We start from the raw sequence: 16,612 nt of genomic DNA on the forward strand, positions 1-16,612 counted from the left end.
ACTCAGTTTTAGTTGTTAAATGAATACAAAAAGCTTTATTCATTAAAAAATGTTATTAAATTAATATATATGAAAAAAGTTATTATATATAGATATATATTTTTTATAAATTATATTTTTATCACTTAATTTAAATATTCTAAAATAAATAAAAAAATTACTCGAGCAGTATACATTCTAGTTAATAATTAATTTTGAATAGTGGCAAAAAGAAAACAATTAATTCTGAATTATTCTTTTGAAGTGCATAATGAACGAATTTAATTATTTTATATAAAAAGTTTATGGTAAAGTTAGCATCACATTTTAGTTTCTTTACTCATTTTAATCAATTGTTATATTTTGACTTTCTATTCTATTTTTAATGTCTTTTTTTTTTTTTTAAGAACTTTTAAAGAAGCAATAAATGTAAATAAAAAGACAGAAAAATAAATAAAAGCAAACCTTAACCATATATTTATTTAATTTATCCAATCAAACATCAAATCAAATCCATACCAATCTGCCACAACAAAGCTAAAGAGTGCTGTAAAAACACATTTTCAAACATTTTGAAACGATGAAAGCATACATTTTCAGAGTACATAATTCTATAATTGAATTTGAACACACATACCAACTAATTAAATATTAGGAATGTCTACTTCCTTGGAATGATGGTGAAATAAGTCTGAATAAAAGTGAGAAGAAGTCCTGCTGTGGCGCCCCAAAAACCAAGAATCCTCCATTTTCTACTAGAATAATCGGAAGAGATACCTATTAACCACGAGTTGCAATACCTTTGGATGTCGTCTATAACATCATAATATAAGAATATATTTGGCGCCAAGTTCCTGCTTATCCCACGGAAAAAATCAACCACTTCTTCATCACTGCCCAAGTAATTGTGAAGGGTACCTGAAGCCCGCAACTCCTTAACATCTTCTGGTGTCTGAATGAGAGAAGAAATGAAGCTTAAGTAGGAGGTGACAGCATAATCATTATAAAAATCTGGACACTTTTCTAAAGCTCCCAAGTTCACGAACATGGAGGCTGTTGACTCATTCAACACGAGGCCTGGCATCTTTAGGCTTCCCAGAATGTTGCAATGGAAGGAAATATTTTGAAGGTTGCGTACCATGTTGGGGCTCACTTGAATTCCTGATTCTTTAAGGTCCATGATGCTCAGAAATAGCTTTCTATTTTTTGCCTTGTTTCCGCACCAAAGAAGAAACCTGTTGGGGAACACCACAGCTCTGATACCATTTGTTGGGGATCACCACAGCTCTGATAACATTTGTTGGGCTAAAAGCCTCCAATCTAATCATACCAGCGGAAGCAAAATCAAATAATAAATCAAACACACAAGAGACAACAATTTAACGTGGTTCGGTCCAACTGACCTACATCCACGGATGAGAAACAAGATCCACTAGTTGTAGAGAATTACAAACATACATCATATCATCAACCTCACTCAACAATCAATACTCATAAGACACTCTCAATCTCCTCTAGTCCTATGAAGTATTCTTTACCCAAACAAACACAAACCTAAACCCTTGTGCACTCTTTCAACATAATCAAACACATACCCATATGCTCTCATATATCATACCTATGTGGACCCTCTCAGTCTACTCTAGTCCACTCACAAACAAACACACACACCCATAAGATGTAAAGCCCCAATACTCCTGGGGTGTCTATCCCACAAAACCCTACAACTCTCTTACATCTTTTTCTCATACCTAACCCTGTAGAGACTTCACTTATTTATAACCAAACAAACTTGCCCATTAAGAATCCCTCTCTTCTTAGAATTTTTCTCCTGTAAGTCAAACTTGCCTATTAAGAATCCCTTTCCTTTTAGAATTCTTCTCTTGCAAGTCAAACTTACCTATTAAGAATCATCTTTCTCTTGAAATTCTTCTTTTGTAAGTCTTCTTGTCCATCAAGCAATATCTGACAAATCCCAAACAAATCTCAAACAAATCTCTTATGGGATTTGAGTCAATATTCCCAACAAAACCTACCAATCACGCCCCAGCTTTTCTGTTCTACTATTCCTGTCAGTAATTTTGTCCTCAACCCGTCCAGAAGGTGAGCGTAATCTTGCCCTTCTGCTTTGTTGTCGTCCAGCTGTAGGCTCTTCATCGCACTTGGTATATTTGTCATAAGGTTAGCATTGATGAATTTTTTGATTGATTGTTCCCAAACTGTGGGCCATCGGGTTGAGCCAATCAATATCTTGAGGATTCTGTACGGAGTTGGTTTTCTAGCAAGAATAAATCAAGTTTCGCAAATGTCATGAGATCTAGCATATCTGAAGGGAATGACTTCCAAAACTCACTGTATAAACCGTAATCTACGGTATACAACACTGCACAACCGTCCACGAAGAACATCCAAGCTAGCTTATCATTATCGTAGTCTTTTATGTCCTTCGGATTATAATACTTCCTCAGATCCTTTATCTCATCCTTAATCTTGTGGAATAGATCATCGGCAGTCGTTTTGTTCTCCTCTACGAAGATAGCTGCCAATAAATGTTTCATTCGCTCTCCCCGATCGAACTTCGGGTTGCCATGATGCAAAGGGCCGAAGGCTACCATCCTCGGTTCAAAATATTTCTTAAAGTCCTCCTTGATAACGCCAACTAGGTGAGGTGTAACTCTTTGTATTAACGGTTGGGTTATTTGAGATACACCTCTTCCCCGGTCTTGTAATTCAAGCGATGCTGATTTTAATTTCATCCTCCATTCTCTCATGAAATCCGATTGCTCTATCTCAGGCATCGGAATTCTCACTTCCTCCGGGTTCCCCTGGTCGCTTGCCATCAAATTCTACCAGCTAGCTTAACGGTTCAAAGGAGGTAATACAACGACAGTTAAAGGAAATTTGGCCCGAGTTGCCTGAAGAAACAAAGGACTAAAGGATAGAAGAAATAGTGAGTTAGGTTTCTCTGTTTCTACATGGCTGTATTGGGGTACCCGAGCTGCAGAATTTATGCCTTACACTACCCGGAAGATAGTAGCTAGCTTTAACTTTAGATTGATCCAATCTTCTTTATACTTTATTAAAGTAACAATTTTGGTATATAAATTTATATGCTTTATCTTTTTGAAACAGTGATACTCAAGACCAAATTCATGAAATAATACGGATCGATCCGAAAAAAAAATTATACTTGGTAAAATCCAAAAATTTTATGTCGCTTAACAAAAAAAATTATCGCATTTTCTTCTACTTACTCTGATTCTCTTTTAGTTGTACTTGTAATTTGTTTAGAATGAATCGCAGTAGGTTTTTTCTTGTTTTGCTGGAAATGTAGTAATATTTTTTCACTTACAAAATAATTCAATTGGTTCATATATTATCTTTAAAAGGTAATACCTATTAGATTTGAGACTTAAACTTTTATTCTTACACTGCAGCCTACTTTGTAAAAAAAAAAAAAATGTCAAGTTTAGTATATCAATTAGTTTTATTTTTATCAAATATGTCAAGTTCAGTAACATACGCACCACTCGAGGTATGTATGCAATTTTTTAATTAATTACAGCTTAAAATAAAAACCAAAAAAACCTATATTCATCATAATTCACATGATCTAAGAAGAATTATATTCGTATTTATGGAATAAAGATTAGAATAAAGTATTTTAAAGAGAAAATGATTGTGTACTAACCAATAAATGCAAAGGTATTATATTTTGTAGTAGTGAAGTTTATTGACCGAATAAAGATTAAAGTGATAAAGAAGGCAAGATGATTGGAATGAGACCAATGGATGATTGAAGGTATAGAAAGGCAAGAGGATTCCATGATTTGGTTCATGAAAATCCATTGCCTAGCTATTTGGTCAGTTTTTTTTCAACACTTTTAGTATTTACCCCCCCAAAAAAATTGATATTGGTTGCACAGCAGAATCTGCTTGAAGTTACGACTTGTCAAAATCTGGAGATTAAAGTGTGCAGGACCATGGAAGGATGCCATTGTTTTTCACTTTCTAGCTATAGTGTGGAAGTCGTAGCAGTCATTTCTAATGTAATTGCTTATTAGAGTCAAAGTTCATGTAAAATTGAATCTAAATTTTAATTAGATTCATGCAGTTTTTCTTATAATTAAGATGATATTTAATAAGTTTAAGATTTAAATTTTAGTATTTATAATTCTATCTTTTATCTAGTTTACAATTTTTTTGTAAAAAAAATAAAAATAAAATGAAATTTCACCAAAAAGATTGAAACAAGCTCAAGTGGATCAACAATAAGCAATTTAGGAGATCTTGATCACTCACATCATCCCAAGAGTGGCTTTGTATGTAGTAGCCCTTAGTCTTAATTTCTTAGTTAAATGGGAATGTTCATTGCTCAATGTAATAGAGTAATAATATTTTTTTTATGAAATTACAATTAAAAATAAAAGTTACAATTATGATCAATATTTATATTTTATATTAAAATTAATAAATAAAATGAAATAATTAATTTATTAAGGGTTAACAGTAGCTGTAATCTCTAAATTTTAATTTAAATTATATTTTGATCCTTAAATTTTAAAAAATTTAATTGGATCCATAATTGTCCAAAGTTGTTTTATTTTGGTCTTTCCGCTCATAGAACCATCTAATTTGACAGCAAATGCTAGCTGGCATCATGTGATGACATTAGTTAGCTTACATGGCAAATAAAGGATCAAAGTAGAATTCTTTCAAAGTTTAGGGACCAAAGATGAAATTATATCAAAATTTTATATATTTCATACATGACTTATAAAAAAAATACTAATATTGAATTATATTTGCATATTTTTATAATACAACTTATTAGATAAATTTTTGTTTTAAATAGAAAATAAATATTCAAAACTTAAAATTAAGTTAAAATTTTTAAATTCCATTTTTTAAAAATTTTAATACATTTAAAAAAATTGTTAAAAATATTATTTTACTCATAAGTCATAATAAAACGTATTATTTTCTATCCAAAAAAATTATTTTTTTAAATATTAAATATCTTTTATTTTTTCTTTTTAAATATATTTTATAAAATACATTTTATAAAAAATAATAATGTTTTAAATTATATTTTTTATTTTATATGAATATACTGTTTTTATATTTTTGAATAAATTAATAAATTTATTTTAACTTTAAAATGATCTGAAATTTTTTACATAATATTTTAACATTAAATAGAGTTTTTATTTAATTTTTGAAACTGATATAAAAACTTCTACTTAATTTTTTAAAATGATATGTAATTTTAATAAAATTATTTTTGAATTTTCAACTTAATTTTAATTTTTTAAAAATATATTTTTTATAAAAATATTATTTTATTGATAAATCATATCATAATAAAAATTAAAAAAATATTTTAAATTATAATATTTTATAAAATATATTTGAAATATATAAAAATCAAAGTTTTCTTGAATTATTTTTATCTTTTCCTTTGTTTATTTTGCATAAAATAAATTTGAAAAAGAAAAATAAAAACATTTAATATTTTAAAATATATATTTTATGGATAGAAAATAATATTTTTATTATTATTTATGAGTAAAATAATATTTTTAATAGAAAATAATTTTTTTTGTTTTAAAATGAATTTGAATTTTTAACTTAATTTGAATTTTTAAAGAACCATTTTCTATTAAAAACAAAAACTATAACCAATAAATTATATTACAACAAAAATATAAAAATATAATTTTAAATTTAATATTTTATAAAATTATATAAAATATATAAAATTTTGAGATAGTTTCATCTTTGGTCCCTAAGTTTTTAAAGGATTTTATGTTGGTCCTTAATCTATCACGTGAAATGTTAGTTGACATCATATATGGTATTAATTGGTATTTGTCATCATTTTAAACGGTTTCATAGATATAATGATCAAAATAGGACAACTTTGGATAATTAAGGATTCAATTAATACTTTTTAAAATTTAGAAATCAAAATAAAATTTAGATTAAAATTTAGGGAGTACGAATGCTATTAACTAATTTATTAATCAATATATAATTGAATAAAGTTAATATATAATTAGAATGAAGCTTAATTAACTTTATAATTCCATAATTAAAACAAAGCCTCATGGGCATAATACAATAAAAACTCACAAGCACGAAAATCCAAGAGCAAGATACAAGAAAAAATAGATTAACTAGAAATAATTAAATCATTAAAATTAATTAGGGCCTTTATGATGAGTGAAAAAAAATAAAAAATTCATAAGTAAAATATGATGTTCGATATAATTCAATTGTTCGGAGTACCTAAATAATAATGACATTACTTATGAATATTTTATTAGTTAAATTTTTTATTTATTATCTTTACATCCTTTGAAAAGAGTAAAATTTCATATTATCGGATAAAATATATAATATTATTCTTTTTTATAAATAAAATAATAATATCATCCTTATGTTAATGATAATATAGCTCGCGCACAAGTCAAAAATTGCAAACTAATTTAAAAGATAAAAGATAGATTTATTTAATATAATACACAAGAATAAGATTTTAAGTTGATATGAGCTTTTTCATTTGGGGATATGAATATTGGGAGATAGACAAATTTGTTTTGAGCAGGAAAAAACATGTACTAACTATGGACAAAAAGTTCAAAGAATCACAGGTTGATTTGTTTATTGTGTTGTACTTTTAACTATAGTGATTTGGAATCAAACCCCAATGGTCTCGAATGAAAAAAAAAAAAAAAAACATGATGAGGAAATAAGACAAAAATAGCTGAATTTAAAAGATGGATAATAATATAATCTAAACATGAAGATATATCACGTCGAGTACACACCAAAGGAAAAACATTTAAAAACTAGTTGAAAACTAGGAGAACCATGGTTGTAATTTAAAATGGCAACTAAAAATTGTTTGTAATTGACACAGTTGAACAAGAAGCAATAGTCCAAGGATCAATTATGTCATCTGTATCAGATTCTTCATCGCCACTTGGATTAATCGTATTAGCTTCTTCTGACGATTTAATCAACTCCAACTCCATTGCAACTTGTTTCAATGTAGGTCTTTTCTTTCCATTAAGATTCAAGCATCTTTTTCCTTGCTTTGCGATTGCTAGAATCTCTTCTTCTGGACCATCATTCATTACCATTGGATCACAAATGTCAAATAATGAATTCTCCTTCATTGAAAGCAGAAAAAACAGTACCGAATTTCTCACTTCCTCTGATTGTCTAGAGGAGATAGGATTTTGTCCTGTCAAAAGTTCAACAAGAACAACCCCAAAACTTTAAACATCAGTCTTCTCTGTGAATTGACTTGATCGAAAATGCTCAGGATCCAAGTATCCGAAAATTCCTTGTACTTTAGTGGTTAGATAGTTTGTTCAAGTGCAATTGATCTTGATCTTCCGAAATCCGACGCCTTCGCTCTGTATTTATCATCCAAAAGTATGTTGCTGGATTTGATGTCTCGATGATAAATGGGGACAGAAGCAGCCGAATGCAAATAGGATAATGCATTGGCAATTTCTATAGCAATTCGTAAACGCATTTCCCATGTCATTGGGAATTCTTCATTTTGATCATGTATGAGTTGAGACAATGTTCCATTGGGGATGAACTCATACACTAGCAAAGGGACTTTTGTTTCAAGGCAACATCCTAAAAGCTTAACCCAATTTCTGTGGTTGATCAGTGATAAAATTATTGTTAGAAAATTTAAGAAAAACAGAAATAATATGAAAGAAGAAAATATGTCTTTTAAGGCATGAAGAACACTATCTTAAAGGTAATTATCCTTATAAGATACAACAAAATCTTAAAAACTCTCTAAATTAAAAGTAGTGAAATTAGTCAGGTAGAAAGATTTATTTATAACAAATGAACAGTCATCAATTAAGTCAATTTAAAAAATCATGACATTTTGTATAATCATGTTTTCATGTTTAAATAAACTTTATTTAAACAATTATATTTTCTCTGTTCAAAATATGTTTATTCAGAATTGATAATATTTCAAAATAAATAAATAAACAAAAAAATTTAAAAGATTTAAAAATTAAATTTATTTGTCAAACAAGCCCAAGTGCTCAAGTACCTATCTTTTTACTTTTAAAATTGTTTGACCCATTAAAAAAACTCTTAACAAATCCAAATGACTTGGCCCACTTCAACGCTTAGTTTAATTACTTAATTAATATAAATAATCTCTTTTAAATCACATATAAATAATCTTTCCACTCAATGTGAGATGCACTATATTCTAAACTACCAACAATTATTACCTCATTGATGAACTGTTCAAGCTTCTTTTCATCAACTTTCTTCTCTTCCACCATTTTAGACTTCTTGATTGCCACAATGCTTCCATCAGTAAACATTCCTTTATAAACAGTTCCTTGCCGTCCTTGTCTGAGATTCGGTTATCGTTACGGTAATCTTGATTGCCACAATGCTTCCATCAGTTAACATTCCTTTATAAACAGTTCCTTGCCGTCCTTGACTGAGGATTCGATTATCGTTAGAGTAATCTGTTGCCCTTTCCAACTCCTTTGAAGTAAACAACCTTATTTTTTCAACATTACCTTCATTGCTGGACAATTGTTGTTGCAGTAGCAAACCTCCATTCCTTTTAAAGTATCTTTGCTTAAGTTTGATGTCAGTTCTTCTTTTTAGGACTTTGTACATACCCCATGTACCAAGTAGTACAAATATTGTTCCAATACTTGTGCTGCAGCCGACATAGGGCACAAAATTTATTAATGTAATTAAAATATAAATTTGAATACAAGTGATAAGAGAGGGGTGAAATTTGAATATAGATAATAAGCGTTCATTAATTTTGGAGTCTAATTGGAGGGCTCCCACCGCACTGAGGGTACATTTTATAATTGAACTCAATCATAAAAAGAATCTTTTGATGTAGTGAGAATCTTCAATGGAACTGTCCAATAGACTGTCAGTTTGGTTCTCAAGTATTAAAAAAAAAAAAAAAGAAGGGAACTTGACATGCACCAATAATGATTGCCGAGTCTCCTTCCCTTTTTGGCTGGCAACGTTGGTGAATCAATCGCTATGGGCTTGCACATATCTTTGTCCCTTGCGTATTTATATTTATTAGGGCATGGCGACGAACCATAGTTGCCAGGAGTATTCAGACAAAGCATATCACAATTCTTATATATACGATTCCCACATTTGCCTGTTTCTGTCATTTATGAAATGAATAAAATAATTAAAGTTAGAAACACATATAGTATATCAGAAGACATGAATTAACATGTTACCTTGGCAGACATCAATAGAATAATCCTCGTCAAAGTTGGAGTCGACGTTGAAAACACATAGATGGGTAGAACTCATGTTGGACCAACAATATAGACGATCGGAGCTACAAAAGGTGTTTGAACCTTCTTCCAACTCGCACAGCCCACGATTTGGTATGCCCCAGTGCAGTGTTGTATTAACATGTGTCCAACCGCTTATCTCATGGCTGTCATGTTTTATTGTGAAATTAATTTCATCGAAGTAACTGAATCAGTCACGAAAACAGATTCACTTGATCTGTTGCGGCCATTATTAGAACCAATCTCTGTCATGTTTGCAGCAAAAGAATTGAGGCCCGGAGGAATCATCGTAAGGCAGCCACCAATAGGATAAACATCAGCTTGATTTCGAAAAACAGTGGCCAAATTACCGTAACCTGAAGACCAGAATGCGCTGCTGATATTTGAGTAGAAAAATGGGCTGCCTGTGAGGTTGACACTAATCCCATCATCATCTCTATTGCGGCAGTTGAAATAAGTTAAAGGATGTTTGACGAGAACATTGCCTTTGGAAAATGAAACAGAGACTAGTTGCAGATTGATGCTACTTATGAAAGGCTAAGGCCCATCGTCGGTTTCATTGCAAGTTACTCCAAACCAATCGTTCATGTAGCAGCCGCCTGCTTCTATTCCACATGGGTATGGAATATCAACATTCCCACATTTTTCTGTACAGGACTTCTGTCTTACTGTGTTTGTGTCATAGCATGCTGCTTAGCAAGAAGAAGTAAATAGCCCCAAGTTAACACCAATTAAAATTTTTAACTATTAATTTTTTTCATAAAAATTACATATTTAATATAAAGTTAAACTAAACATATGGATTTGAGCTTGAGATCGTAAAATTTTAAAGGTCTCTTTGTTACTATTAAGGTAAGATCACATTTGCTTGACTATTGAATTTCTAATTACTGTATAATCAAATTCTATTTTCAATTTAATAGTATTTGAGACCGTATTTAGTATTTTTTTTATATGAAGGAGGTTGTAATATAAGAATAATAAAAAGGATTGTAAATATTGAAATTTGAATTACAGATTTAAATTTTATGTGATTATATGAATTAATTGAATTAAACCGTAAATTTATTTATTTATTTATTACTATTTGCTATATATTCTTCAACAATATGTTTAATAGTATTGTACAGTTTATGTTTTTAACTTGATTTAATTGACTTGATTCTTTTGATGCATATCGAAATTTATTCTGAAAATAATAAAGGAAAAAATAGAACGGAATATATGGGAATGTCTAATAATTTAATAAAAAAATTGAAAATCATAAAGTAATTAAAGTGATAGTGAGTGGTGACCTTCCAAATCGCAATCGACAGGATTCCACTCCAGCGTTGTTGGAACATGCGTTGTTTCATTGTTGATGTGAATGGGAAATGTTAAATTCAACTCCACAATATCTGTCACGAAAGCAGACGAGCATCTCCTGTCGTCCCCCTTACCAGGATTAATCTCTGTCACATTTACAGTATAGGAAGTGAGATTTTGAAGAAACAGCGGGTCAAAGCAATCGCCTTCAGAACTCAGCTTGCCACATCTTGGTTGTATGCAGCCACCGACAGGATGATCAGTTTCGTTACGAGAAATAGTAGCCAAATTGCCGCAACCTACTGACCTGAATATGTTGTATTTACTTGAGAAGAAAACTGGAGTACCGGTCAGGTTGAGAGTACTAGCACGAGCAGCGCCATTACCATCTTTATTGCCACAATTGACGTAAGTTACTGGATTATTGACGAGGACCGCGCTGCTGCCAACAAATCGAGCAGCTCCAGATTGATCCGACTGATGAAAGGATTTGGTCCATCAGCTGTTTCGTTGCAAGTTTGTCTAAACTACGAATTTGTATAGCAGCCTTCTTCGATTCCGAATGGGGATGGAATTGTAACATTCCCACATACTTCTGTACAAGCGGACTTGTCTCTCTCTTGGGATTCTGCTGTTTGTATTAGCCATAGCAACAGCATGAAGTGAAACACCAAGTGAACACCCATGATCCGTCTTGATTTTTAACACCTTCGATTGTCAATTTCTTTCCCGCTGCGGAAAATGAAGATTTAGCTTCTGGATGAATAAACAGAAAGTAAATTGATAAACAGTTAAACTCTTATAATTTCAATAATTATCATTTAATTTTGACAAATTCAATTATCAAAAATATATAGAGAGAATTTGAAATTTAATTAGATTGATTCATAAAATCATTCATAAAACATAATATTTAATAAGTAAAAATTTAAATCTGTAAAAATTTAAATCTCAACACTTATAAGTTTTTTTTTTTCAATTGCCAATTCGGTGCCTTACAAAGAAATTTCATAAGTGTTGCGTCCCCATTTTGCAATTTCACACCACTAAAGGTACTAACATTGTTCACATTAAGAGAAACGTATAGAATTTCTCAATTATTTCCCATCTTTCATTTAGGTGATCTTTTCAATTTATTTCCAATCTGTCAATTTTTCAAATTACTATAATATGAACGAAATTTCTCATGCTGTACTTCCATAAAAATAAACATAAAAGATTCCATCTATATATTCTAATAATATATTAATAGATATTTGGATAAATTTAAATTATCATAAATTAAAAAATTTTTAAATATTAATAAAATGAAACTTGATAAAATGACCGAATACTAATGATGCAATTTATTCTTATTACTTCAAAACAAAATGTTTAAAATTGTATAAAATTCTGATTCTTTCATTTTTATTCTTTTTATATAAACAACAACAAAGTCATTTGATCTGTTTTTTCATTATAATTATATTATAAGTTGTTTTTGCAATTAAAATTTTATTCAATTAATTAAAGAAAGTTAGAACGATCAATGTAAAGACGCTAGACAAGGAATACTCGTGTAAAGTGAACTTTGAGAGAAAAGCAAACATTGACTTCTTAAGACCACAATGAAGTAAAAAATGCCATATTTCTCCTCCAAGAATTTGTTTTTCTCTGTAAAAATCAAAATAGAAAAAAGTGAAAATGTCTTTGTCATATTTAAGTTGGGGGAAGCCGAAATATATGAAAAAAATAAGTGTAAATGCATGGGCGAATTTTAGAGCATCAATTGCTTGAGGATATTGCATTTGAAAAAGAAAAGAATGACAACCAAACCCCCACTAAGCCAAATTATAGTAATCTCGTAGCTGTTAAGCTATATAAGCACCAAATTTTTAAATAAAAAATAAATTTTAAATTTAATTCGATTGATTCATAAAATCATTTAACAAATTTGAGATTTAAACTTTAATATATACAAATTTTTTTTTTTTTAATTTCCAGACTACAATGTCAATTGTATCAAAAAATTTTCAAATAAAAATATAATTTAATTTTAAGTTCATTGAAAATAATTAAACAACCAAACCTCAATACCTTTAGTTTTTATTAAATATACATGTACGTCTCACATATGTATAATTTTATATACTCCAATTTAGATTTTATATATATATTTTTTTTCTGCATTGATAATTTAGTTAAGATGTTAATATAATAATTTGTTCATAGAATTTTAATTTTTTAATAATAAAAAGTGGTATTTCCATAATAAGTAATAGTAAAAATGATTTTTATGGAATAAATACATTGTCTAGATTATTATTATATTAAATATTTAAATTTAATTTAATTTAATATTTTATTTTTTTATATATAAATGATATTTTCATTCCATCGTCGTTGGTTTTAGATTAAAATCAACAAATGAAGCATTTCATCTAAGTTTGACAAGTCTTTTTTTTTTTATTTTGGATATTTTCATTAATTATATATATTTATATTCCTTTAACTTGAATTTTAAACTAATAAAAAAATATATTAAAATAATATTTTATCACATCAAATTTATAGTCAAACTTGTAACAGAGAGGATTAATGTGAAAATTCTTAAAATGAATGAACCTTTTTTTTAAAATTTAGCTAGGAAATTTTGATAAAATTTTCAACACGAATGAAATTCATATATTTCTAAATAAAATATTCTATTATTTGTAATAAAAAATTTTTATAATAAAAAGAATTAAAGAAATTATTTTAAAATATTAATTAGGATTATTTTAATAAGGTTGCGACAAATAATATATGATTAATTAATACTATTTTTGTACAGACGTTATTGGAAGAGCTAACTTTTTCCTTGTAAATAACTATATTCCCAAATCCTAAATTTATTTTCTTAGACACAACTTGTTCTTTTTAATAAGTTTTAATTAAAGATTGTCAGATTTTCCAAAGCCAAGCACTGCATCAACTTGAAGATATTAATTATATTTTGTCCCAAACTTTGATTTAGTGGTCTTAATTTAATGTTTAACTTTAATTCCTTTAATTTTAAATAATTTTGCTTGCGCCCATTTTTTATTGTTTATTTTTAATAAAGGTTGATATATTTCCGTTCACATATTGCACATTCATTTTTATGTACAAGCTATATATCCAAACTCTTAACTATTTTAAAAAGGGTGAAGTACTTATTCTCTTGCGACGTATTAACCTTAGTAATGGTTAATGACATATTACTAACAAGATTAAAATATTTCAGCTTGCCGCCTAGAGTGCATGAGGATCAGAAGTATTCCAATGCAAAACATCAAAGAGAAACAATCTAAGAACCTTTTAGCCTCTTGTGAAACTCAAATCCAATGTGTAAAAACCCTAAAAAGCTAACTTGTAGATAGAACTACACTAACACTTGCTTCTTTATGACTATTAAATTTACAATATTTCATATTCAATTTTAGATCTCTTCAATTTAAAGTTTAGAGATTCTAGCGTATGTCTTGACGATATTAATTATATTTTATCCTAAGCCTTCATTTAGTGGTTTTAATTGTTTAACTTTAATTCCTTTAATTTCAAATAATTTTGCCTGTACTCATATTTTAATTATGTCACTTTTTATTGTTTTATATTGTTTATTTTTAATAGAAGTTTATATGTTCCCTTCTACACATATTACACATTCATTTTTATGCATGAGCTATGTATATCCAAACTTTGACCATTTTAAAGGAGTGAAACATCTATACTTTTGTGATATGATAACTTTAATAACGGCTAATGAAATACTTCTATTAAAATTGAAATATTTTGACTTGCTGCTTGCAGTGCATGAGGATCAGAAGTAATCCAATGCAAAACATCAAAAGGAAACAATCTGAAAACCTTTTAACCTTTTGTGAAACTTAAATCCAACATGTTAAAAACCCTAAAAAGCCAACTTGTAGTTGTAGGAAGAACTATACCAATAATTTTTTTTTTATAGATAACACCTGCAATTAGGGTACATGAGCAAATCCAATTTTTGTCTCAACATCCTATTTGTTAACAATACTAAAAAAACAAGAAATTACATTATTTTCCTGTCAAAAGACCTTTTCAAAAACCAAAAAGAAGTATTTTTTTTATTATTCTTGTGTTTTTCTTAAAAAAAAAAAAACTTGTAATATTTCTTTTGTTTATTAAAATGAAAAACCTTACTTTCAAAAGGTTTTGTGCATGGTGTTGGACGGACTGATATTCTCATCGCTGAACTCTAGGCTATTTATTTGACTTAAACTATATTGGGATCTAGGAAGCTTATTCCTCAGTATCTAAAAAAAAAATTCTAAAAAGAGTGAGCTCTTCGGTTTAGTAAGTAACAAGATCTCTCTGGCTGGATCATGTATTATAAAACAATACTTTCAAATCACAATATTTTACCATATAATCACAATTCTAATCCACGTTCTCTTCCATTTGTATCACAATCCACAATAATAATAATAAATTATCACCAATGTTTACAATACACAATTCAATAAAACATTTTCAATATACCAAATTTTATTTTGACAATACTCACAATAGTTGAAAACCCAAATCATTTACTATTTCATGCTTGACCCGATTTTAAAAAACAATTCTATTTTCACAAGTCATAAAACGATCAATTTCACAATATCTAATATTATTTTTTTATTTTTTTAAAAATAGATATCCAATTATATCATTTAATAAGACAACTAGTAAATGGTAGAACATTTAGAAAACACCAATCTTCTAAAATAACCACAAGGTCTGTCAACTTACCTGATTTTCTTGACGTATACAACATTTGACAATTTTTGAATTACCATTATGAATTAATAACCAACCACATTTCAAATAATTAATGCATGATCCTTTTACCCTTCAACCAGACCTAAACACTTTTGGAGGCGTGTTTGGAACCTTCAAAATTATTTAAAAACTCATGTTCTCAAAATTTCACAACTTTGGTATTATTCAATAATACTAAAAAATATAGATCTTCACTTTTCAAAGGAAATATTTTGTTAATACCTTACAAATATTAATCCTGACAAAATTTATATTTTTCTGTAATTTTCTCAAAAATAGATCCTTGATAGATAAATTTTATTTTCTTGAAAATCAATATTTTCTTTATAACATAACAATAAATAATTGGTGAATAAAAAAAATTATAATTTACCGAAAACTGAATAATAATATTTAGAAAACATTCCCAAAAAAATGGTGACCATTGAACTAGAAGAAATATGTGAGAGTAAAACTTGTAAAATGTCACTAATCATCTCACTATTCATCACCAGTATTTATTAATCATTTTCTATAATTTACAAATCTTGATAAATCTAATAATTTAAACATAATTAAAAAAAAATACGATATGATAAAAAATATTAAAAATTTTAATAATAATAATGATAACAATAATACATAAACAAGAGGAATGCTAGGGACACTGATTTCTAACACCCGCTACAACACTCGAGCAATTTAAAAGTCCACGTCATCCTACAAACTAAAACTCAAACCTATCACCCTAGCTTCCGGTAAATTTATTTGCCGCAAGTAAAAGTACTTCGTATTTTTAAGAATTTTTGGCAAAAACAACCAATACTCTTAAGAATTTATCATAAAGACTAAACTACCCTTCATATACACTAGTTCTTTTTTTCTTTTTTCTTGGCCTAGTCATATATACAGTTCACTAAGGTAGACAGGTAGTGAACTGGTTAATTTTCTGGAGCATTACCATTTTTTTGCACTATTACTTTAAACTTAGTCTATTTCATTTTAATTTTTTTTAATTAGTTTACAATCTAAAATTTTTAGAAATCTAAATCTAGTGCATTTATATTTTTTTTGCTGATTATTTTTTGTTTAGCTAGATAAAATATTTTTGAATAAGAAATCAACTAAAGTAATATGAATATAAAATAAGAAAGTTGAAATAATAATTAAAATTATAAAGTATTTTGACATTGTCAAAGCTA

The 16,612-nt window shown here is 28.4% G+C and overlaps 1 protein-coding gene and 1 pseudogene across 1 annotated transcript; both read right to left on the bottom strand.

Moving 5' to 3' along the window:
- Positions 1-507: 507 nt before the first annotated feature.
- Positions 508-2,819, bottom strand: LOC149510989 (UPF0481 protein At3g47200-like). Its single transcript, XM_089756364.1, has 3 exons — positions 2,329-2,819; positions 2,012-2,257; positions 508-1,214 (listed from the first exon to the last, which is right to left on the bottom strand). The coding sequence occupies exons 1-3, from the start codon at positions 2,817-2,819 to the stop codon at positions 641-643; spliced, it is 1,311 nt and encodes a 436-aa protein (XP_089612490.1). The 3' UTR covers positions 508-640.
- A 4,059-nt stretch (positions 2,820-6,878) lies between these two features.
- On the bottom strand, positions 6,879-11,314 carry LOC149510990 (wall-associated receptor kinase-like 1; annotated as a pseudogene).
- Between the last annotated feature and the right edge of the window lie 5,298 nt (positions 11,315-16,612).

This window comes from Durio zibethinus, chromosome 27 (genome assembly GCF_047325235.1).
Source record: "Durio zibethinus cultivar Kanyao isolate XHJ-2024 chromosome 27, ASM4732523v1, whole genome shotgun sequence".
In the NCBI taxonomy this organism is placed as follows: Eukaryota; Viridiplantae; Streptophyta; class Magnoliopsida; order Malvales; family Malvaceae; genus Durio; species Durio zibethinus.

Excerpts from the sequence above, each read along its gene's own strand:
- LOC149510989 (XM_089756364.1), bottom strand. The coding sequence starts at position 2,819 with ATGGCAAGCGACCAGGGGAACCCGGAGGAAGTGAGAATTCCGATGCCT. Across the intron at positions 2,258-2,328 it reads GATTACGGTTTATACAGTGA|AAAACCAACTCCGTACAGAA; the intron begins GTTTTGGAAGTC and ends TATTCTTGCTAG. Across the intron at positions 1,215-2,011 it reads AGCTGGGGCGTGATTGGTAG|GTTTCTTCTTTGGTGCGGAA; the intron begins GTTTTGTTGGGA and ends GTTCCCCAACAG.